Source organism: Acinonyx jubatus, chromosome A3, assembly GCF_027475565.1.
Source record: "Acinonyx jubatus isolate Ajub_Pintada_27869175 chromosome A3, VMU_Ajub_asm_v1.0, whole genome shotgun sequence".
In the NCBI taxonomy this organism is placed as follows: domain Eukaryota; kingdom Metazoa; phylum Chordata; class Mammalia; order Carnivora; family Felidae; genus Acinonyx; species Acinonyx jubatus.
In genome coordinates, this window is record NC_069388.1 from 29,604,239 (window position 1) to 29,629,186 (window position 24,948).

The following is a 24,948-nucleotide window of genomic DNA, read 5'->3' on the forward strand; positions in this document are numbered from 1 at the left end:
CCTCCCATGAAGCATGGCTACTATGTCCTCAAAAATAGGATGTGTGAGGATAAAAGGCACGCTATTCTGCTAGCTAAAGAGATAGCACCCTCCCCCTCAAAAGCCCATTCCCAAGATAAATGAAAGTATTTAAGGGCAAAAAATTAAAATACACTTACCTACAGAGTAAGGATTTTGAAATAATCAATGTGATTGCTATTTCAGAAATGTTAACTGAAGTCATCTGGTCATTTCTGATTACATCTTAATGATGTGTCCACGTTCAATTTCTGTGGACTCATCATTAGATACTTCTAGTCAAAAATATTAATTTTAGGAACTCTTGGGTGGCTCAGTCGGTTAAGTGTTCAACTCTTGATTTCAGCTCAGGTTATGATCTCACTGTTTGTGAGATAGAGCCCTGCATCGGGCTGTGCACTGGTCGGGCTCTGCACTGACAGTGCAGAGCCTGCTTGGGGTTCTCTCTCTCTCTCTCTCTCTCTCTCTCTCTCTCCCTCCCTCTCCCTCTCCCTCTCCCCCTCCCTCCCTCCCTCTCCCCCCCCCAAAATAAACATTAAAAAAATATTAATTTTATCTCCAAATACTGTAACCACTAGCACAACTGCAGTGTGTTATCTCCAGGAGTTATTAAGCACGGGAAGAGAAAAAATAGAGACACAGAATCCAAAGCAGGCTCCAGGCTCTGAGCTGTCAGCACAGACCCCGACGCGGGGCTCCAACTCATGAACCACAAGATCATGACCTGAGCCAAAGTCGGACGCTTAATCGACTGACCCACTCAGGCGCCCCTTGAAGAAGAACTTTATATCCTAAGTCTGGGCAAAAGATTTCTAGATTTGACAACAAAAACATGACCCAGAAAGGAAAAAATTGATAAATTGGACCACATCAAGACCAAAAGCTTTTGCTCTATGTAGTAAGACCCTGGCAAGAGGATGAAACAGTAAGCTACATACTGGGAGAAAATGTTTGCAAATCATATTTCTAACAAAGCACTTGTATCTAGACTATAACAGTTCTCAAAACTCAACACTTTAAAAAAGAAGTACTCTAGTTTAAAAATGAACAAAAGATGTGAAGAGACAGTTCATCAAGTAGATTATACGTTACGGCAAATAAGGACATGAGATACGCAGATTCAGAAGCCAATAAAGAAGTGCAAATTAAAACCACAATGAGACATCACCACATACCTATCAAAATAGTGAGAACACCGAATGCTTGAGAGAATACAAAGAAATTGGATCACACATACATTGCTGGTGGGAAAGTAAGATGGTATAGCCACTCCGGAAAGTGGTTTGGCATCTTCTTATAAAACTAAACTTGCACTTAGTATACAACCCAGCATTTGCGTTCCTGGGCATTTATCCCAGAGAAATGAAAACCGGTGATTACACAGACACCTGTACACCCATGTTTATAGCACCTGTGCAGCAATATTCAGCAGCGTTACTCATAATAGCCCCAACTAGAAACTACCCAAATATTCTTCAGCAGGTTAATGGCCACACTGCGCTACATGCATATCATATATATATATGTATGTAGTACATATACATATGTAATACTCAGCAATAAAAAGAAATAAACTATCGATACAATAATTTGGATGAATCCCAAGGAAATTTTGCTGAGGTGGGGGGAGGCTTAGCAATTTATATACTGTATGATTCCATTTCTATAACATTTGAAAATAAAAATTTTAGACCAAAAATAGAGATTTGTTTACTGAAGCTTCAACTTGTTCTGACTTTTCCTGACTGACCTCAGGACCTTCTTAAAAGTGTTCACCTGATTAGGTCAGGCCCACCCACACTCAAGGGGAGAGGATTATGCAGAGTGAATACACCAAGGTAATGGGAATTTTAGGTGGCATTCAGGGATTTAGGTTGTTTGACCCCATAGAGGTTGAGCTGTAGGCTTTAGTCAATACCATTTCACTTTGGTAACGCCTGACACTATCCAATTATAGATCAGATACATTTATAAAATATTTGATTTGGGGTCTAGTAAATATTATTTCTTGGCTTGTTTTAAGTTGAGGTTGTTTTCATACTGACATACCTTGTTACTTCTGACTCTGATTGAACTTTAGGCTCTGTTGTGTATAGCTGAAAAATGATGAACATTTTTAAGGTTCTTAGTGAAAATCTTACGCTGCTGACATTTTTCCCATTTAGAAAGAGGGCTCCGTGCATATAAACAGGCTCTTGTGCTGGAGATAGTCGTGCTCTTGCCAATGCTGAGTTCTAGTTTTTTTTCCTCCCAGTGCCCTGTTGCTCCACCCTCTGAAAGCCACTGAAATGGTTTTAGAGCATTTCCTTCTAGAGGGATCTCTTCCCCACACTTACTTTTAAAAAGTACTAATTTTAAGTTTAAGAGTCAAAGAGATGTTGACTTTCTGCCTGATTTTCTGTTCTTCACCTGGGCTGGATCACTTACTTGAGTAAGATCCACTTATGAAAGCTGTATTCAGGAGCACTTTCGAAAATAAACTATGGCGTGCTCACCATTTAGTTTGCCAAGCTTTCCTTGAACGAGCAGGTAAGTTCTATTGGAAATGTGTCTTTTTACTCTTTGGTACAACTAACTGTAGTATTTGCAGGCAGCGTAAATAGAGCTGCGGCATTGTGCGTCCTCGGTGTCTGCACACGACACCCGTTCTCTGTGCACTTGGGACTGTACCTGGATGTGTGCCGTGTGGAGGGCTCAGCCTGCCTCTTCCTGCACAGATCCAGCGGTGTGCTCAACAAAGGGGGCTGTACGTGTCTGTACTGCTCTGTTTTCCTCATAGCCTTAGCTTTTCTAGATGTGGTTAGCTCTTAAACACACCCATGCACACTTAGAGATTATCCAGTTTCGGTAAAAATGTAGAGACTAATTTATGGAAAAGAGTAAGGAAGTGTCTAAATGGTGCAGGATAGGTCATTCGGTTAAATTTTAGCATGGCTTTCAGTGCAGGCAAAGCCTTTTTGTCCTTGATTCTCATTTTTTAAAGCAGAATAACTGAGGAAATCTAGTTCTCAGAATTCATATAAACATTGGCACTTTAAAAATTGTAATGCTGAACTCAAGTTCCTTCACTCTGTACCAATCCCAGGATTCTTTTCCGTAATTAGGAACAGATCAAAACCTGTAACTGCTAACTGAGGGAATTTGAAACCAACTGTAAAAATCTTTGTAGACACAGTTAAAAAAAAACAACAACACAACACCCAGATTGAAAAGGCCTTGTGTGTAGAAGGGTGGTGGGTGTGTTGGGGCCAGTTGTGCATGTTTTCTGGTCAGTTGCTCCTGTGGGTGAGCGCCCCTCCCTCAGCCTCTGCTTTCTGAAAGCAATCCTGGGTGTCCTTGCCAGAGGGACTCAGCTGGCATAGCCATGCCCATAGTTTGGGAGGGTAGGTATTCAAGATAGAGAATGGACAGGCAGATGTTTTGTGTGAGCTGGGAAGGTGGGCAGTGAAGCTGGGGTTCAGGCTTGTTACTGGCTCTGCAACAGAGGTTGTTATTGTAATGTGGAACTAATATTAAAGCCTTCTCCGTGCTGGGTGTTTCATCTGCTGGTTTATGTAAGAGGCTCGTGTTCACAAGTGAAGGCAACACGGAATTTGTATTGAGAACTGGGCATTCATTTGGACTTTAGAGTTATGTTTATAGGTGCTAACAGGATTACTCCACTAAGCAAAGGATGTATGAGACTTCACTCAGATATGCTTCTTTTGGTAACAGTTTTGTTGAGATATAATCCACATACTATACAATTCGTCCATTTAAAGTGCACCCTTTAGTAGTTTTTAGTATATTCACAGAGTTATGTAAGTTTGCCTTCAATCAATTTTAGAGTATTTCATCACCCCAGAAAGAAACCCTCAGTAGCGGTCACTCCCCGTTCCTCCCTCCCCTTAGCCCCTGGCAACCACCAGTCTACTTTCTATCCCTATAGCTTTGCCTATTCTGGGCATTTCATAATAATGTAATTACATAATATACGGTCCTTTGAGACTGCCTTCTTTCACTTAGCCTACTGATTTCAAGATTCATTTATATTTAGTATGTCTGAGTACTTAACTCCATTTTAAGATTGAATGATATTTTATTGTATGGGTATACATATACCACATTTTATTTATCCATTCATCTGTTGATGGATACTTGGGTTGTTTTCACTCTTTGGCTATTGTGAGTAATGTCAAATATACTTTTAATGTTTATATTATTGTATAATGATAATGATGGCATATGTACATACCTCCTGGTGTCAGATATCTGTACCTTATAAGTTTTAAGAATTATAAAGCCATGAAATACATCTAGAACTGAGCGACTTAAAGCATAAGTCTTTTTTTGTTTCAAAGTGGCATTTAAGGTTCTTATACTATCTTGTGATTTTCATTAGGATCATTATTTATTATTCCTTCTTGAAAGCCTCCTCTCTTTCACTTTCCACCTATGGCTTTGGCTGTTTCTTCTTAGTTTTTTAATACCATTGTTCCCTTGGATTTCCTCTGGACCCATTCTCCCTGGATAGTTTCATCGACACCATCTGTGAAAACCACCTATGGCTAGGAAGGGTAAATCTCCATTACTAACAGACCTCTCTCGTGTGACCTCCATATCCAGGACCCAATAGGCTTCCCTTAACATCCACTCACTCCACAGACTTGTAGCCCAAAGCAGCAGTCTTGAATGGATAGGAGGAGCTGTCGGACGCGGGGTGGCAGGATGTGCCCACATTCTTCTGGGAGCCCTGGGAGGAGAGGGGAGCGTCCCATGCCACCTGGGTCTGAGTGAGGATGAGCAGTACCAGGGCTGAGTGTCAGGAATGTGAGGTTGGGGAGTAGGGGTGTTTGGGGTGGGGAGAGGGCATACCCAGTCACTTTCAAGAACAAGCAGGAGTTCAGCAGAGGTGAAGTGGCAGCGCTGTGAGCAAGGTGCCGGAGAACTAGGCAGAGGCTGTCATGACGAGACTGGAGGCTTCAGCAGAGGGGTTGAACCCTGACCTGAAAACCACTGGGAATTGTTGATGTGTCATTAGCCAAGAAGTGTCCAAAGATCAGTGTTTTTGAAAGACCCTTTTGGCAGCAGTTGGGAGAATGATTTGGAGGGAGCTGGGCCTGAGTTGGGGAGTCCAGGTAGAATTCTTACTTGGAAACCCAGGGGAGTGGGTCCATCAGGTGTCCCTCAGACATACCCGGCAGCAACTTTCTTTCCTCATCTGTGCCTCCATGGCTGTAGACTTGTTGAGCTTTTCACTCTACAAAGATTTCCTTAAGGGCAAGGAGGATGCCTTATATTTCTGTGTCCTCAGTGTCCTAGCATAGTGTTGATCAGCTGTAGATACTTCACATATGTGCACTAGATGGATGAATAGTTGTAGGTACGAGAGCTTTCGGGTTGGTATCAGAACTTTGTGGGGTTTTTTGCAACTTTTCTAAAGGTGCTGAGAGCTTTTTCTGATACTGTCAGAATGATTGCCAACCAGTGCTAAGGTGCCAGCTCGCGTTGGAGACCAAGAATTTGTCATCCCAGTATGCACAGTCTGGTGTTACAGAATTGAATTGTTCTAGAAGTTGTCGAAAGTGGTAGAAGAAAAGAAAGGGATGAGGATACAAACATTCTAATTTCACAAAGAGGGGCATTAAGAGATAACTATATGTATTGGAATATTTAAGGATGAAATGATAGGAAACCTGGGATTTGCTTCAAAATAATATGATTGTGGGGAAAGAGGCTAGCATATGGATGAAACAAGACTGACCTTGGGCTGGTCATTATTACAACTGGGTAGTGAGCACACTGGGTTTATTATTCTGTTCTCTCTACTTTTTAAATTTAAAATTTTCCATAATAAAAAAAAATGCAAAAAAGATCATACAAGTGATAGAAAAAAAAGAATAAAGGTCTGAGTGTATTATTTAACTTCCTGAAGGTAGCCTCAGCTGGGCCAGCAGCCTAGGCTAGCTGGAACCTAGCACATCTAGGCCAGCTGGGGTATATCTTGGAACTGACTTTCTTTTACTTTGCAGGAAGTACACAGCATTTTACTAGGGTTTTACCAGTTATTGGCTGCTGTTGGGCAGTCTCTAGAACAGTCAGGAGTCTGGGACAAAACCCTGTTTTCCCTCAGTCTAACACACCTCACCCTGGTGAGATGGCAAAGGGAGCCTCCCTGAGAGCTGCTGGGCTCACCTCCAAGCACGGGTGCATCAGAGGCCTGAGATCTCCTCCCTCTGGGCTATGAGGACTGGGAAGCTTCCTTCCAGAGGGCCATGGCCAAATTGCCTCCTGCTCCTGCAACCGTTTGTGTGTAACAGGCACGTCTTTTCCCTGTACCCAAGGGTGGTTTATCCATTCCCTGTCTCTGTTGGCATCCTTCCAACACCATCACCCTCATAACAGTGACACAGAAACTGACAGAGGCCCTAAAAACAATGATGTGACTATACTGGAAGGAGCTGGTGGAGACAATGGCCTAAATCACCTTTGATTATAGTAGGAAAGTCAGTAAGTGATGCCTAAAATGGCTAAGTCAAGAAATAGCAAATAAAATAAAACAAAACACTAATTAGTGATAAAAAAGGTAACCCACAGAAGAACTGAAAAGAAACCTAAATAAAGGTGGGGACCTCCGGAGAGAAACCTTTACAAGAGGAAATAGGGAGCAGGAACCATTGCTTTGCATGATTAGCTCTTTTGTCCTTGTAGATATTTCAGCCAGGTACAGTATATGTAGTTCTTAATGACTTTGAAATTACTAATGATCATGATAAAATGGAATCAGAATTCTGGAGAGTGGTGGAAGGAGTGGCTGGAAGGACAAGTGGGGAAGAAAGCACAGAGCAGTGTTGAGGTGGGAGGCTGGGAGGGCACGGATGGTGAGTGTTAGCTAATCACATGTCAGGAAGGAGTGGCTCGGTGGTATTAACTTGCTTTGAGGCTCTGAGCAGAGTCTGGGTATACAGTTTCTGTGCCAGCACAAACCAGCATTAGGTGGCTAGTATGTGAGGCCAGTTGATGGACACTGGGATCCAGTCCAGAGCCCGTGGTCTCAGTATGGAGTTCCAGATAGAACTCCCATTTGTTTTTGTTTTGTTTTTAAGAAAATTATTTTATTTTTGTTTTTAGTGTATATATATAAATATTTATTTATTTTGGGGGGGGGGGAGAGAGAGTTCGAGAAGGGGAGAGACAGAGACAGAGAGACAGAGAGAGAGAAAGGGAGAGAATGCCAAGCTGGCCCCACACTGTCAGCCCAGGAACCGTGAGATCTTGACCTGAGCCTAAATTAAGAGTCAGACACTTAACCAACTGAGCCACCCCAGAATGCTTGTTTTTAAAGTTAACTAAAATTAAAAATGGTTTGTTTTCCAGTGAAGTTGTTAACACCCAAAACTATTCACTTCACTATGAAGTTTATAACAAAAGTGGACCTATATTTAATCTTAGCTGATATTTGAATAGTTATATATACACTACACAATGACATCTGTTCTTTTTATCAGAGCATACCCTCCCAATGAGACACACAAATGCAGAAGTAACAGTGTTATTTTCATTGTTTCCTATTCTAGTAAAAGAATCTAATTTCTAGAATTCATAACTCAAAACTGTTCACACAGGTTTAATTATTTTTTTCTTGTTCATGTCTGAAGAAGAGCTTCTTTCTTTAAGAAATTTACATTTTACAATCTTTGAAATATAAGAAAGATACAGAATCTGCTGAGTTATATATGCAGCATATACATTCTTGGAAGTTATTTTAAAAATATAAATTAATCATATATATCCATGTTACACACCCTGCTATTCATATATTCCTTTAAGCAACATTCAAGTATATTTGTGCTTTGTATGTTTACATTACTTTAGAGCCCATTTCTAGTTTTCAGTAAAACTGAAATTGTATATCTATAAAGATTTCTCAAATATTTAATAAGTGCAAAACAACCATTATGAAAATATAAATCACTGTTACAGCTTTTTCATCTTTCATTTTTATGCATTTCCTGTCATCCGTGTCATTTCCTGTTCTTTCGGGAAGCTGATAAATTTTTGTCTCTGCAATCTCAGCTCGGGAAGCTGATAAATTTTTATCTCTGCAATCTCAGCACGGCTGTTCTCTCAGCACAGGATAACAGTCTGTATATTGCAGGTTTTCTGAACACACAGCAGTCACTCGGCCGTCTCAAGTGTAGCAGTGAAATCTGATAGTTTCTAGTTATTTCAACCGTGGGACCACCTTGTTAGCTGCTTCCAAAGAATTTATTAGATTCTGCAGCTCTTCTTTACTTATTTTGACAATACGGTTTGACTTCGCCATTTTCTTTTACATCTAGATTAAAGTTTAAAAGTAGCATTTGTGGGTCGCCTGGGTGGCTCAGTATGTTAAGTGCCGGACTTCAGCTCAGGTCACAATCTCAGTTTGTGGGTTCCAGCCCTGTGTCAGGCTCTGTGCTGACAGCTCACAGCCTGGAGCCTGCCTCAGATTCTGTGTCTCCCTCTCTCTCTGCCCCTTCTCATCTTATGCTCTGTCTCTCTCTCTCTCTCAAAAATAAACACGAAAAAAAAATTTTTTTAAGTAGCATTTATAACGTAGCAATCTTGTTACTAGACGATGCAAGCTTTAACTGCCAATCAAAATCCTGTAGCTGTGAGAAGAAATATCAACTATTTCTTCTAACAGAGCCTGCCTGATTTCATCTTTTCCTACTTTTTAAGTATTTCATGATAGCTTCTTGATGAAATTAATTCAGCTGATTCAACTGCTGAAATATCTCTTCATCAGGTAAATTTTTAGCAACTACAGCTTTGAAAAATTTGGTACTATCTTCTAGAACATTCTTCCATTCTGTTGAATCCCAAACACAGCGCGAATCCTGGTAGAGAGGATAAGCTCGACTACAAATGCTATCAATTATTTTGTGAAGAAGCTGCAGGCCCATCTCTGCTGGAAGCTTCTGCAGCTGCCACAGGGCATCCAGTGTTCCTTTATTCTTTTTTTTTTAATTCCAATATAGTTAACATACAGTGTGAATACTAGTTTCGGGTGTATAGTATAGTGATTCGGCAATTCCATACCTCACCCAGTGTTCATCACAAGTGTACTTCTTAATCCCCATCCCCTGATTCACATATCCCCCACCCTCCTCCCCTCTGGTAACATCAATTTTCTGTAGTTAGGAGTCTGTTTTTTGGTTTGTCTCTTTTTTTTTTTCTTTGTTTTTTTTCCTTAAATTCCACTAATGAGTGAAATTGGATGGTATTTGACTTTCTCTGACTGACTTCACTTAGCATTACACCTTCTAGATCCATCCATGTTGTGGCAAATGGCAAGATTTAATACAAGAAAACTTTTCTATGGCACAGCAAAACTCAAGGTGGTAGCAGCAGTAGAGCCCGGTGAGAGTGGTCACAGAGTCTTCCATCTTTGACCCAGCTGAGGCCTGAGTTCTTACAGGAGGAGTCCGTTCTCTCCTGACTTCCAGCCTTGCAGTGCCAGAGCTGTGTGGCAAGATTGGCATGGTGAAGCCAGGAGCCCAGATGGCAGCCAAGGCCACTTTGGCCCTCTCAGATCCTGAAGTGAGATCTTCAGCGTCTGCAGAGCCTGTTTGAAGAGCAGAGGGGCCCCGGTCTGGACAGACTCCCAGACCAGTAGGAGGTGAGACCTGGTGAAGCTGCGGGCCTCAAGAGCCATCGGAGCAGCCCATCAGGATTCTGTCAGGTACATACAGACCTTGGGTTTTCTCAGAGCCCACCAGGTGCTGCCTGGGAGCTAGCAATCTTTACTTCTCAGGATGGCCAGCTGTCCTTTCCCATCCTCTACCTTGTGTGTTCATAACAGTGAAGATCACTCATGGTGGAGAAGATAAAGGCAAACTAGAGGTCCTTCCCTCTCTTTTTTCAAACCTTCTGTATTAAACAGTGGCCTTTCCCTATTAGTTCAGTATTCATCCATTCGTTCACTTGTTTCTGAATACCTACTTTTCTGGATTGCACATAGTAGATGCAAAATACAAATGTTAGAAAAAGAATCTGTTCTGTGGTAGTTTAATATAAGAAGTGCCTTAATTGTTTTTAATTTTTAAAAAAATTTTAGAGCACCCTCCCTACCACAGTTGATAAGAAATCCATTCTCAGAGAACCCCATCCCCTTCTCCGGACTGCAGAAACCTCAGGACTTACCTGGACCCAGAGGTCTGGGGAAGGCCCTCTGATCTTCATTCACTGACTGCCCTGGTTTCTGGCCTTTAGGTTTGTTTTAAGACAGCTGTCCATGGGGCGCCTGGGTGGCACAGTCGGCTAAGCGTCCGACTTCAGCCAGGTCACGATCTCGCGGTCCGTGAGTTCGAGCCCCGCGTCGGGCTCTGGGCTGATGGCTCAGAGCCTGGAGCCTGCTTCTGATTCTGTGTCTCCCTCTCTCTCTGCCCCTCCCCCGTTTATGCTCTGTCTCTCTCTGTCCCAAAAATAAATAAAGTTGAAAAAAAAAAATTAAAAAAAAAAAAAAAAAGACAGCTGTCCTCATTCCCATGTGTGACAGACCTAGGCACTTGAGCACAGAATAATCAGCGAGGCCCCAGAGCCTCCCCAGGCCTACCATGCAGTCACCCTGTATTCCTTGGCCCTTTCAAAACTCTAGAACATCTTCTCCATTCCTTCCATTTCCTGGTCTCAGGGTTTGGGCCATACCTCTCTGTTTCAAAGCACTACCCTCATCCTTCCCCCTTTCCCCACCATACTCCCACCCCTGGAGAAGATCCAAGTTCATTTCTTTGGGGGCCAAACCTTCCAAGTAAAAATGACAAATTTTTTCAGTGTAGTTCTGAAACACTGAAGGAATTGTTCAGGGGAAGGAGCAGGGTAGACTCTTTCCTTTAATTCTTTAGTTCAGTGTTCCCTAAAATACAGTCTTTGGACACCAGCATCAGAATCACCTGGGGAGCTTAAAGCTTCAGGAGTAGAAATGGGATTCACGCTTTGTTGCAAGCTCTCCAGAGTTTGAGAACCATTGTCTAGTTCTTGGAATACGATGGTGTATTTGCCCTCTGGAGGTCAGGGTATCTGCTTCTGTGGGAGGTAGGGAATTGCCTTTTTGTTCTTTATCCTATAGCAATTAGAAAGTCAGAAATTGATACCTTTGTAGACAGAAGAGTACAGGAATCTGTTTTTCCAGGACATCTCTTGCATACACAGCCATCATATAAGGTGGAATATGACTGTCCCATGCCCTGAAAGGGAAGTGGATCAGGCACTGGGAGTGGAGAGAAGAGACAGCCAATCCCCAGTGGAGGAGCAGGTGGCAGAATGAGGAAGGGAGTGTTTGGACCGGGTAGCAAGGGACAGAGGGTGCCCACTGCAGGTGGGTGGGCAGGGCATTCTGGTGACGGAAAGACCAAGTTCAGTAGTAGAGCAACCTGAAAACACGTGTTTGGCAGAAACAAAATTACTGCGTGGGAAATGTAGACCCACCGTGCACTCCCCTAAACCCTGGGGCTAGCTGGGCTTCTGGATTTAGTTTCTCAGATTTATTTAATATGCCCAGAGGGTCCCCTGGGCAAGCACAGCTTAATCAAACTTACTGCTGAAAGTGAGGCAGAAGCAGGTTGTGGAAATGTCAGGGGACCTGAATTCTAGGTTTACTGGAATGTGGGGAGCGATACCTACTAAAGGGAGAAAAATGATACTATGAGTTTTATTTACAAATCGTAATGACATTTTCTTCCTTGTATTAAGTATATTTTATTATAGACAGTCCCCATTTTCTTCAGTGTCAGAAAAGCCACAAGCACTTCAATGTTTGTTTCAGTGTCTATTTTGTAATAATTCGTGAAAGAAAGTTCTGATTGGAATATTGTCTTAAGTGAAACAAAAGCACGAAAGTGTTTAATTTTACAGTTAACAAATTTTAAATTATGGTTGCAACCATAAGCCAATTCTTGGAAGAAAGAAAACTCAATCAGGTCTTAACTCAGTTTTGGGGGAAGGTGGACATTATTTTTCCAGTTACCCTATTCATTTATTCAGCACATATTTATTAAACACTCTTATGTGCCAGTCAGTGCTTTAGGCACTAGAGACATGTAGTCAGAAGCAAGGTCCCTGTCCTCATGGATCTTACTTTCTAATGAAAGAAAAAGACCATAAATAAATGCACATCTAAGAAAACTTGAGCAAGATAAGTAGAGATGTGGCTTCAGTTGTGCAGATAGATAGTGCTCGGAGATCGCACAGCACGGATGGAGTCCTTCACTTCAGATTTGACTTCACAGCATGATTTAGTAGTCAAGAGCCTCACCAATTTTCCCAAGGCCCTCTCTTAATCCTCCCTGGAGTATTTTGAAGGACTTGTGTTTTTGCCTTCATACCTCTTCAGTTGATAGTCCTGCCAAGTCCTCATTTGGCTGTGGTTTTGTGCAGTCAGTTCTCCAACAGCACTTTCAGTAAGATCTAATCTTTCACAAGATCACTTTTGCAATTGGTTTGCATGTCTGATGGTCTGAGTAGCGACAGTGCAATTCATGCTTGTGGTCCCACTGTAATTTTTTTCTATTTAAATTCTAGTTAGTTAACATATAGTGTAATATTGGTTTCAGTAATACAATTAGTGATTCATCCTTACATATAACACCTACTGCTCATCCCCATTAAGTGCCCTCCTTAATGCCCATCACTCATTTACCCCATCCCCCCCATCCACCTCCCCTCCAGCAACCCTCAGTTTGTTGTCTGTATTTAAGAGTCTCTTATGGTTTGCCTCCCTCTCTGCTTTTATCTTATTTTTCCTTCCCTTCCCCTATGTTCATCTGTTTTGTTTCTTAAATTCCACATATGAGTGAAATCATATATTTGTCTTTCTCTGACTGACTTATTTCACTTGGCATAGTACATTCTAGTTCCATCCACTTTGTTGCAAATGGCAAGATTTTATTCTTTTTCATCACCGAGTAATATTCCATTGTGTATATATTCCACATCTTTATCTATTCATCAGTCAATGGACATTTGGGCTCTTTTCATAAGTTGACTGTTGTTGATAGTGCTGCTATAAACATTGGGGTGCATGTGCCCCTTTGAATCAGCATTTTTGTATCCTTTGGATAAATACCTAGTAATGCATTTGCTGGGGCGTAGGGTAGTTCTATTTTTAATTTTTTGAGGAACCTCTGTACTGTTTTCCAGAATGGCTGCAACAGTTTGCATTCCCAACAGCAGTGCAAAAGGGTTCCCCTTGCTCTGCATCCTTGCCAACATCTGTTGTTTCTTGAGTTGTTAATTTTAGCCACTCTGACAGGTGTGAAGTAGTATTTCATTGTGGCTTTGATTTGTATTTCCCTGATGATGAGTGATGTTGAGCATCTTTTCATGTGTCTGTCTTCTGAATGTCTTCTTTGGAAAAGTGTCTATCCATGTCTTCTGCCCATTTCTTCACTGGATTATTTGTTTTTTGGGTGTTGAGTTTGATAAGCTCTTTGTCAATTTTGGATACTAACCCTTTATCCCATATGTCCTTTGCAGATAACTTCTCCTATTCTATCAGTTGCCTTTTAGTTTTGTTGATTGTTTCCTGTGCAGAAGCTTTTTATCTTGATGAAGTCCCAGTCGTTCATTTTGGCTTTTGTTTCCCTTGTCTGCAGAGACATGTCTAGTAAGAAGTTGCTGTGGCCGAGGTCAAAAGGGTTGCTCTCTGTTTTCTCTTACAGGATTTTGATGGTTTCCTGTCTTATATTTAGGTCTTTCATCCATTTGAATTTATTTTTGTGTGTGGTGTAAAAAAGTAGTTCAGTTTCATTCTTCTGCATGTTGCTGTCTAGTTTTCCTAGCACCATTTGCTGAAGAGACTGTCTTTTTTCCATTGGATATTCTTCCCTGCTTTGTTGAAGAATAGTTGGCCATACATGTGTGGACCCTTTTCTGGGTTCTCTATTCTGCTGCATTGATCTGTGTGTCTGTTTTTGTGCCAGCATCATATTTGATGGTTACAACTTTGTAATACAGCTTGAAGTCTGGAATTGTGAAGCCTCCATCTCTTTTGTTTTCTTTTTCAACATTGGCTATTTGGGGTCTTTTCTGGTTCCAGTTTTAGAATTGTTTGTTGTGGCTCTGTGAAGAATGCTGGTGTTATTTTGATAGGGATTGCCCAGTGTAATTTTGAATTGTGTTTCCCCTTCTCTCTCAGAAGTTTTCAGTTTGGACAATAAGTTCATCACCCTGTCAATCAAAGCTTAATCCACAAAGACTGACATGGTAGGTGGGGTGTTGAGCAAGAATAGATGTTTCTAGGTGGTCAGTCTGTTCATAAACACTTTTATGTTAGGATTCCGCCCCCCCCCCCCTTCAAAACCTTTGTAATACGTAACAAAAGAGATTCCCTTAATGTGAGTCTTGGGTAGCAGCCACGCTGGCAACCAATTTATATTGGTTCATTGTGGTTTTGAATTAGACATGAACGTGGTGTTTCCCTACTTCACCAAGAAGTCAGCTGTGATCACAGCACTGAGGAGTGTTTTGTGGCACAAGGGGCACAGACATCTGGTAGTCCTCAGAGGGTACTATTAGCATCCGTACTTCCTGGCACCTGACAGTGGGGAAAGCATCTCAGGATCTCTTTAAGTCTAAGCAATGAGGACATACTAATGCTTTAAAAGATGAAAGTCAGGGCGCCTGGGTGGCTCAGTCGGTTAAGCATCCGACTTCAGCTCGGGTCACGATCTCGCGGTTTGTGAGTTCGAGCCCCGCGTCAGGCTCTGGGCTGATGGCTCAGAGCCTGGAGCCTGCTTCCGATTCTGTGTCTCCCTCTCTCTCTGCCCCTCCCCCATTCATGCTCTGTCTCTCTCTGTGCCAAAAATAAATAAACGTTAAAAAAAAAAAAAGATGAAAGTCTATAAACAGAATTGGTTGGACTGGAATCTGTTACCTTCTCCTTCTTTATATGCTGTAACCTGGAGTCCTCATTCCTCAAGATTGAATAACCTTGTTTAAACAGTTGTTCTTCTCCAGCTTATTAAAGAGCTTTTGTGCAAGGGTGGTGGCCATATTCTCAAAGAATCTTACTTGTGACTGGTTACTGTTAAAAAATGAAGTAAAAGCAAAGAATGTGGGTTTCTCCTTACCTGTGGCATAAAACCTTTGTATGTTTGTATTTCTGATTATATGGTGGCTAGAGAGAGGACACAAAAACTGAAAATTCTATTCCCCATAATGTCCTATAGCCTGAATAGGTAGTGTTGGAACTTTATTTATGGAATGTCTAAAAGAAAACAAGACCATCAGAAAAGGCAAACATTGGAAACCTTCGCTGCCTCTTTGAGTCTGGTTGTGAAAAGAGCACAAAGCCAGCAGTACAAGAGGGTTCCCATTTCTCCACGTCCTCTTCAGCATCTATAGTCTCCTGATTCGTTCATTTTAGCCACTCTGACTGGCGTGAGGTAGTATCTGGGTGCGGTTTTGATTTGTATTTCCCTGATGAGGAGCGACGTTGAGCATCTTTTCATGTGCCTGTTGGCCATCTGGATGTCTTCTTTAGAGAAGTGTCTATTCATGTCTTCTGCCCATTTCTTCACTGGATTATTTGTTTTTCAGGTGTGGAGTTTGGTGAGTTCTTTATAGTGTGGAGGTTCCTCAAAAAATTAAAAACAGATCTACCCTATGACCCAGCAATAGTACTGCTAGGAATTTACCCAAGGGATATGGCAGTGCTGATGCATAGGGGCACTTGTTTCTAGCAACACTTTCAACGATAGCCAAATTATGGAAAGAGCCTAAATGTCCAACTGGTGAATGGATAAAGAAGTTGTGGTTTATATGTACAATGGACTACTACTTGGCAGTGAGAAAGAATGAAATGTGGCCTTTTGTAGCAACATGGATGGAACTGGAGAGTGTTATGCTAAGTGAAATAAGTCATACAGAGAAAGATAGATGCCATATGTTTTCACTCTTATGTGGATCCTGAGAAACTTAACAGAAGACCCGAGAAACTTAAGAAGAAGGGAAAAAAAAAAGTTACAGAGAGGGAAGGAGGCAAACCATAAGAGACTCTTAAAAACTGAGAATAAACTGAGGGTTGGTGGGGGGTGGGAGGGAAGGGAAAATGGGTTATGAGCATTGAGGAGGGCACCTGTTGGGATGAGCACTGGGTGTTATATGGCAACCAATTTGACAATAAATTTCATATTAAAAAAATAAAAATTGGAAAAAAAAAAAAAAAAGCACAAAGCCTTGAATTGTCCCAGTGCTGGGACTTTTCTTTCATTACCATAGGATGGAAGCTGTTGTCTGACAAAGAGAATTGGGTGGGATTAGAAAAAGAAGCCGCTAATCATTTACTTCTCTGATTCCTGTCATATTTATTGTCTATATTGGAGCAGTAATCACCTTATTCAGTAATTGTTTTACTTACAGTACCATTGTCTCTCCAAGGAGGGCTATGTTCTCTTTAAATAAGCAGGGAAGAGGCGCCTGGGTGGCTTAGTCACTTAAGCATCCGACTTTGGCTCAAGTCATGATCTAGCAGTTCATGGGTTGAGCCCCACGTCAGGCTCTGTACTGACAGCCTGCTTCAGATACAGTGTTTCCTCTCTCTCTGCCCCTCCCTTGCTTGCACTCTGTCTCTCTCTCAAAAATAAACATTAAAAAAAATTCATAAAAAATTTAAAAAGCAGGGAATATGCCATAACATCTGGCTAGTACTGTGAGTATTATACCTAATAATGACACAGTTATCATACTTAGTAATAAATCCTGACATGCTCATTTTTTTCATGTTCTAATATCTCTGAAATCACGATGCATCTTAGTCAATGATTTTTAAAGCATTTTGTCATAGTATAATTGACAATGTTTTTTCTTAATTGTATACAAAATAATGCCTGTTTCAGTCAGTGGTGTCTTCGATGAACTACATTAGGGATTTTTTTATATTCTTTGTATAAAAACTATTAACCGTGTAATAAAATTATTTAGGTTCCAACTGGTGTTATATTGATTGTCAGATGATACTTAATGTAGCAAAACTTGAGATACGGGTTTTTTTTTGAAAGGACACTATCCTGAGTGAGTATTCGCTGAGCATGTAAGTATCAAAGGGATGAAGGGCACAGAAGAAGCTCCTGACCTCGAGGTAGATCCAAGAACTTGAACTCAAAGCAAACAAGGAGAACATTTTGTCCAGAGGAAGGCAGAGGAGGTAGCAAGCAAACTGGCTTGCCTGGCATTGGGGTTTTCATGTTGGGGGTCTGAGAGGTCTTCAAGGTCACACTGAAAGGACTTAGATCTGATGTCAAGAGCAGAAAGGCTGGCACTCTGGGAGTTCGCGTTGAGGCTTCAGAATATTACCTCTGGGTTGGCAGTTAAGCCAGAAAAGAAACTAAAGGGTTGAAGCACTCTTCCTGAGCATTTCAAGTGTGTCTTTTAGCTTAACCCTTGAACCAGGAAGGCCGAGTTGATGGTGCTGCTCAGTAGTCTCCCTCCTCACGCTGCCTGTTTCTCCCTCACAGATCGCCTTCTCCCAGCACAGCAATTTTATGGACCTGGTACAGTTCTTCGTGACTTTCTTCAGGTAATTTCACTTCTACAAACCATATCCTCTCTTTTGATTCAAGTACTAAATCCCATTAATTATCAGCTCATAAAAGATAAATGAATAATCTGGTGTGGGCAAAACAGATCAAACTAACTTAATAGGCCTTTTTGAGAAGTTACATGTTGGTTGCAATAATGTAAATTCAGTGTAATCTGATGAATGAAAACATTTGCTTTGTATGTTCTGGCTTTTGGGAGCAGCTTTTCATGTATTCTATACAAAAATGTAGATAATTTGGACCTTCATATGGGGAGAATTTGGGGTTGAAACAATCAATAATGATTACTAGTGTGTGCTACCAATATGCTTCTTCTTGTTCAGGGATGATTCAGGTGATTATCCAGAGTTTTTAAGCTAAAAGTAACTTGTTACTTCTTGGGATTCTTTTATTTTTAACTTTGTTTTTATGAAATACTGTATACACATAATTGAAAAATACACATGCTCCAGATCTCATAAGAGAAAGTAGCAGCATCCTGCCCCACACCTTCCCATCCCTTACTTCCCTCCAGTTTAAATTGTCTTAAGGATATTTAACTTCTCCATGCTTACACTATTTCTTGATTTTCCAGTTCAGTCTATCTTTCGATGTCCCACTATAGATGAGGATTCATTATCTCATGTAACCTCACCCAACAACTCCCCACACACCACGAGTGCGAAATCCCCTGCCTTCCCCCTCATGTCATATAGTTACATCACAATGTTTGGCTAAATCAGCGCTCCAGTTTTTGTTGTTATAACTGTAAAACCCCTATTCACAGCTGGGTTGAACTATGATTATACCTCCCCATTTTTTGGATGGGGGAATCACTCTTTGTTTATCGTAACCTGGGTTTTTTCATTGTTTGGTTTTCTATGTAACTAGCCCTGGTTTGGTTTTCTATGTAACTAGAACTGAAAAATCTGTCTGTGGTCAGACATAAGCAGGTGTAGTCTCCTGGTTTCAGTTTCTCTTGGAGATGTCTGTCCTGGAGCCCTCCAGCCTGCTGCCCTTGGTGCGCTAGCTCTGGAGGCCTGCTGCACGATTACCATCTTGGGAACTTCTTCTGCCTTCCTCTTGTGTTGAAATCTCTGTTTCCAGGATCTCCTGTCATTATCTCCCTATTTATTTCCTCCTTTTACTGGGGCACGTTCTCCAGGAGTTTTGAGAAAAGTTGCAGGGGAGGTAACTTTTCTGTAACTTTCTCTGTCTGAAAATGTTCTAATTTTACCTTCACGTTTGATCAAAAGTTTGAATGCAGAATTCTAGGCTGGAAACTATTTTCCATTAGAATTTAGAAGACGTTAATGCTGTTTCTTCTAGCTCCCAGTATTAATATTGAGAAGGCTAATGCCATTATAATTCCCAGTCCTTGTATGAAATCTATTTTTAAGTATACTATAAAATTACAGACACACTTATAGAGCAGGTGTCCAGCTCAATAAATTATCACAAATTAAACATGCACTTTAGAAGCTCCCCGTGTTATCAGTCACAGCCCCTTCATTCTTCCCCCAAAATAACTACTCACCTGACTTCTAAAGCCATGTATTGGATTTGTCCATTTAAACATTTTACAGAAGGGGTGCCTGGGTGGCTCAGTCAGTTAAGCATCCAACTCTTGATTTTGGCTCAGGTCATAATCTCATTATTGATGAGTTCGAGCTCCACATACAGCTCTGCATTGTCAGTGCTTGAGATTCTGTCTCCCTCTCTCTCTGCCCCTACCAATAAACTTGAAAATTTTAAAAAATAAAAATTTTCATAAAGTCACTGCAGAAATTTTAAAACAATTTGAATGATCAAGAAAAATTCACTTGTAAGATGCAGTTAAAGTTGTACTTAGAAGGTATGGCTTTAAATCTGTGGTTCTCAGCCTTGGTTACACAGTAGAATCACTTGGGAAGCTTTTGATGCCCGTGCCACATCTCAGACCAGTCATGTCAAAATCTCTGGGGATGGGACTTAAGCATTTGAAAGCTCCCCGGTGATTGCAGTGTGCAGCTAAGGTTGAAGATCACTGCTTTATAAAAAGCACATATTGGAAAAGGAAAAAAGCTTTCTCAGTAAGTCAGAAAAAGAACTAATTAAACCTAAAGAAAGTAGAAGGAAGCAGTATAAATAGAGTAAAATTAATGTTACAGGGGAAGAAGTACAGTAGAGGGAATTGAAAGAACCGCAAAGTTGGATCTTTGAAAATAATAATACTGATAATCCCTTGGCAAGATTGACCAAGAAAAAAGAGAGAAGGTACAAATAATGTCAAAAATTTAAAAGGAAGCATTACTCCAAATGCTGCAGACATTTTTTTCCTCCATAAGAGTATTTTATGAGCAACTTTATGCAAATAAGTTTGAAAATTGAACAAATGGAACAGAACAGTTAAAAAAACAAAATTATCTACAACTTACTGAAATTGATACAGAATAGGAACTTGAATATTGGATAGCCCTATATCTGTTTAAAAACAATACATAACTTAAAATTTTCCCACAAAGGTAACTCCAGGCCCAGGTGGCTTCATTGGTAATTTATAACGTTTTAAGGAAGACATAATATCATTATTAACCAAATCTTTTAGAGAACCAAAAAAGAAGGAATACATCCCAATTTATTTTATGAATTTAGCACAACCTGACAAGAATATTATGAGAATGGAATTTACAAGCCAATCTCACTCAGGAATGAAGAAGCAAAAATCCACTATGACCCACTTGAGTTCGTTCCAGGAATTGCAAAGTTGATTTAGCATCAGAAAAATCAATCCATGTAATTAACATTAATTGCATAATAAGGGAGGAGAATAATAAGATCATCTTAATCAGTGGGGGAAAGCATTTGATAAAATTTGATATCATTCATTAAAAAACTTTTAGGAAACTCAGAATAGAAAAAACTTCTTTAAATCTGATAAAGGACCAATGTATAAAGCCAACAGCAAACCACATTCTTAATGGAAAAATGTTAGAAACTTTCTCTTCGAGTTTGGGAACAAGACAGATTCTACTTACCAATTACTTCATTCGACATTGTGACAAAGGTTCTAGCCGATACAGTAAGAGAAGAAAAATAAAATACATAAGAATTGAAAAAGAAAAATCATCACACTTGCAACATGCTTATGGGAGGAATTCAAAAGAATCTGCATAAAAAAATGTTAGAATTAATAGGTGAATTCAGCAAAGTAGCTAGACACAAGGGCAGTATTAAAAAATCAGTTTTACGTCGTTCAGAGGCGTACATCTTTTGCAGCTCTTATTGGTAAAGGCAGATGCTGTCATGAAAACCATATAATTATATTTCCCATAGTAAGCCATGGGGTGCCCTCCCCTTTCTACCGTGAAAGGAGAAATCCCTTCCCAAGTGATGTTGGAACGCAGATGGCCTCACATCAAGATTCATCCACATCCTGATGGGTCCCCTTCTGCCTGCTGTAAACTGTACCCTTTAGTTTCTGGATGACAACGACATCTCCACCAAGAAGTAACCGTTGCAGCCCTCTAATCTTGGAGGGAGATAAAAGAATCAAATAAAAGCCTTCAGTGTTTCTGGGGAAAAAATCAATTCTATTTCTACATTTCACCAATAAAAATGAAATTTGTATATTTGTATTACTTCGGTTAATAAGTTGCTCAAAATTATAGCATAACAAGATCAAGAATTACCAAGAAAAAATGGAGAGGGTGGGGAGACTGTCCACTGGCCCTCCCAGATAGTAAACATTTTGTCAAGCTACAGTGGTCAGTGTGGCACTGGCACAAAATCAGATTGACCAGTGGAATATATACATAACGACCAAAATAGATAAAGTTTAAAAGGTTCCGATTTGTTTTAAGTGATAAAAAGCTAAATAGAAATAAAAAGTAGATAGTAATAAACAAGAAGGTAAAAGATCAGTATAGACTTAACAGTCACTTGTCACATGTAGCTCACAAGCACTTGAAATGTAGCTGGTGTGACTAAGAAACTGGCTTTTTCATTTTAACTAATTTAAATATAATTTAAAAACTGCTACTTGATTCAGTTAGTAGAGAACTTTTAAGTATGTTTAGAACAACCTGGATATGTGAATCTACTTTTTCACTTGTGGATTTTAGGAAATTTAAATACAGATCAAATATTTTCTGGTAAAAATTTAGTGTTCAAATTGAGATGTGCTTATTAGTATTAAATACACACTGGATTTTGAAAACTTAGAATATAAAATGTCTCAATTTTTATACTGGTCACATGTTCAAATGATGTTTTGGCAATCTTGGGTTAAATAAAACTTTTATTAAAATTAATTTCACCTGTTTCTTTTTACTTTTTAATGTGGCTACTAGAACTTTTATAATTACATATGTGGCTCACATTAAATTTCTATTGAACAACAATGATCTAGATAACGTAAAGGGAAAAATTGGTAGGGACGACATAAAAAGATACGATAAAATAATGCTAACCTAATCCAAGTATTTGAAAACAAAATATTAAGGCTTCATTCAGACTTTTTAAAGTAGAAAATCAGCATACAGATAATTCTCTTATAAAACATCAAAAGTAGTTTATGTTCGTGGTAAAACTTCAAACAACGTAAAAATTAAAATTCAAACTTCTCCTAATTCTACTTTTAAGAAATTATCACTGTTAATATTTTGATGCATGTGCTTCCACATTTTCTTCTCTGTATATATGCTGCACGTAAGTTCTGTTTTTTTCTGATTCTTTGGTTTATAAAGTGGGTTCCCTGCTTACATGTTGTTCTATAACTTGTCTTTTTACGCCATGTTTTATGGTTAACTTTCCCTGTGGAGATTCACTTCATTTCTAAACAGCTTTTCTCATAGTACAAGTACCACATTTTGTTTAACCAGTCCTCTTTTGACTGACTCTTAGATTGTCTTCAATTTTGTTACATATACCTTTACGTTTTTCTATGAAGATCTCTCTGGGATAGCTTTTATGTCCCTATAATTGCTGCATCAAAATGCAAAAACACTGCCATGGGCCCTCAACAATGGCATGAATTTACACTCCTACAGCAGGAATATAATTTGTCTTACGGCCTCTTCCTCTTACTATGTCTTAGCAACACTAAAAATTGCCATTATTTTTAATTCGCCAGTCTGAGAGGTATCCTGGTATCTTAAATTTGGATGTCTTTAATTATGAGTGATGCTTACTGATCTCTTATAGTTCTTGTTTTGAATTACCTGTCCCTATCCTTTGTTTTTATTTCTATCGGGATATTTGCCTTTTTTGTACTAAAATTTAGGACCTCGTTTTATTTTGCAACTATTAACAGGTGTGTGCTCATTTGTTTGTCTTTGAACCCCATTTATGGGGTTTTCCACGAAGCAGACCTCTCTGTCCTTCCCTGTTTTCTTCATGGGTATTTTCCCTGTTGTCTTTTCATGTTTAGGTGTTCCTATATCCGTGTGGAATCTATTTGATTACAGCTTTACTATACTCTGCAGTAGGAGTGCCAGTGAATCAAGGCAAGATATTAATTGCTTCAGCTCCAGGGACCACACCATCCACTAGGCCCGGGACTCACTCTCTGTGTTACTCCCTTTTTCAGAAAATACTCAGCACAGTTCATTGGAGCTGAGTGGGCACCACAGAACCTCTGTCCTAAATGTTGCAATGCTAGCGGTATGGAGTGCTGGAAATTTGATGAAACTGCCTCCCATTCACAAGAAAATCTCTTCATTCCACAGAAGTAGAGATTCCAAAAGGAAACTGCCTTGTAATGTTACCACAGGAGAAATCAAAATCCCAAGATCTCCTCCCACCCCTCCCAGTAGTTTTTTTATTCTGTTTAGTGGCAGGCAGGTAGGGTCACTGACCTGAGCCACCTTCTGTGGTCCTTCAAGAGTGGGGCCGAAGCATCATTCTATATTCTTGCAAATTCAGTATTTCATCAATCTTTGCCCTGTGACTTCCACAAGATTATGAGCCTCTCCAAGATAGCTGTCATTTCCTTCCTTTTTGGCCACATGAGCTGCAGGGCCTGGAGGGGTGGTAGATTTATCTGGGTCTCCTCTGCGTTTGTCTCAAAGGTATTTACCTGATCCCACTGACCTGTCATAGTCTTAACCCTTCAGAACCCAACCCAATTGCCTATTCCATGAGTCTTCTCCTGATACATTCACCCCAAAGTCCATCCCCTTTGGGACTCTTATGATAGTACTTAATCACCCTTCAATGCACTTATTTACCAGGCTGGAGCTTAAGAACAACTCATACGTAGCTGAACCTATAATTTGACATGCAAAGATGAACAGGGCCAATTAGAGGCCTCTCCTACAGGTTTTAAATTGGGTTTGAGAGCCTGAAACAGTTACATGTCTCACAGCCCTAGCTGTACCTTAGAACACCCTGGGAAACTTAAAAAGCACTAGGAGCCACCTGGGCCCCATGCCCCAGAGATGCCAATTCCTTGGTCTCTTAGGGCACCTGATCCTTGTGATATTTCAAAGGCTCTCTCGTGATTCTTATGTTCAGTTGGCATTGAGAAACCCTAAGTTAGCTGAAAGTTCTGTGAATTCAGGGCCTGGGGCAGTATTACATCCATCCACACGCAAGCTAAAGCATGGGAGGTCAGATGGGAAGGAAGATTGTGCAGCCACTGAAGGGGATGGGACCACGGCCTCAGCTCCTGGCGGCTTCATGAGTCCAGTCCCTACAAGAGCTGTCTGCTATGAGGCTCTCAGTGAGCCCTGTAACAGCCTGCACAGCCATCCGCTGGCCTCCGAAGTAGCGATTATCTGGGATTTAAATTCTAGATTGTAGTCATTTTAGGTTCTGTAGGAACAATTTTTGTAAGTTTTACCATTTTTTTCCTCACACCATCTTATGTGTCCCATGCCTTTCCCTTTGTTGGATGTTGTTGTTCTGCAGGACCGTATGAGTAATTCAGAAAGGACCTGAGAAGGAATTTGATACGGGGCGAGGAGGAGGGGCTTTCAGACTGAGGACTGGAGTCTTGAGTTTTGCAGTGCTGTCTTCTCTTTGCTTGTTTCTACTCCTTTCATTCTTTTGCTTGAATTCTAGAATTCTCTGTTAGATTAATGAGGAAGATTCTGGATCTGTCCTTTATATTTCTTAACTGAACTCACTTATTCTTTCATTTTCCTTTTGCACTGCATTCTGTGTGAGCTCCACAGCAGTATTTTCCAGCTCATTAATGTAATCCAAAATTGGGTCCATTTCCTTTGTTGAGTCCATCTGATAAGTTTTTTTTTTAACTTTTGCATTTTATTTCTAATATATTTTTCCTAATGGCCTGTTTCATTGTGAATGTAGCTTCTTCTCATGTTCCTTTGTGAGATTAATATTTTATTTTATATTTTATTTTATTTTATTTTATTTTGAAGTCTTATTTTGTGCTATTATTAAT

General features: G+C 40.2%; 1 protein-coding gene across 5 annotated transcripts in view; it reads left to right on the top strand.

The window, feature by feature from the left end:
• ATRN (attractin) overlaps positions 1-24,948 on the top strand; it is a 159,825-nt gene that overhangs the window by 111,754 nt on the left and 23,123 nt on the right. For 4 of the 5 annotated variants that reach the window (XM_027069657.2, XM_015078127.3, XM_027069653.2 and 1 more), the window contains exon 25: positions 17,496-17,557. In XM_027069657.2, coding sequence (XP_026925458.1) covers positions 17,496-17,557 — 62 coding nt within the window. Of the gene's footprint in view, positions 1-17,495; positions 17,558-20,873; positions 21,168-24,948 lie in introns of those variants that run through there. The other variant, XM_027069656.2, reaches the window with a different exon arrangement.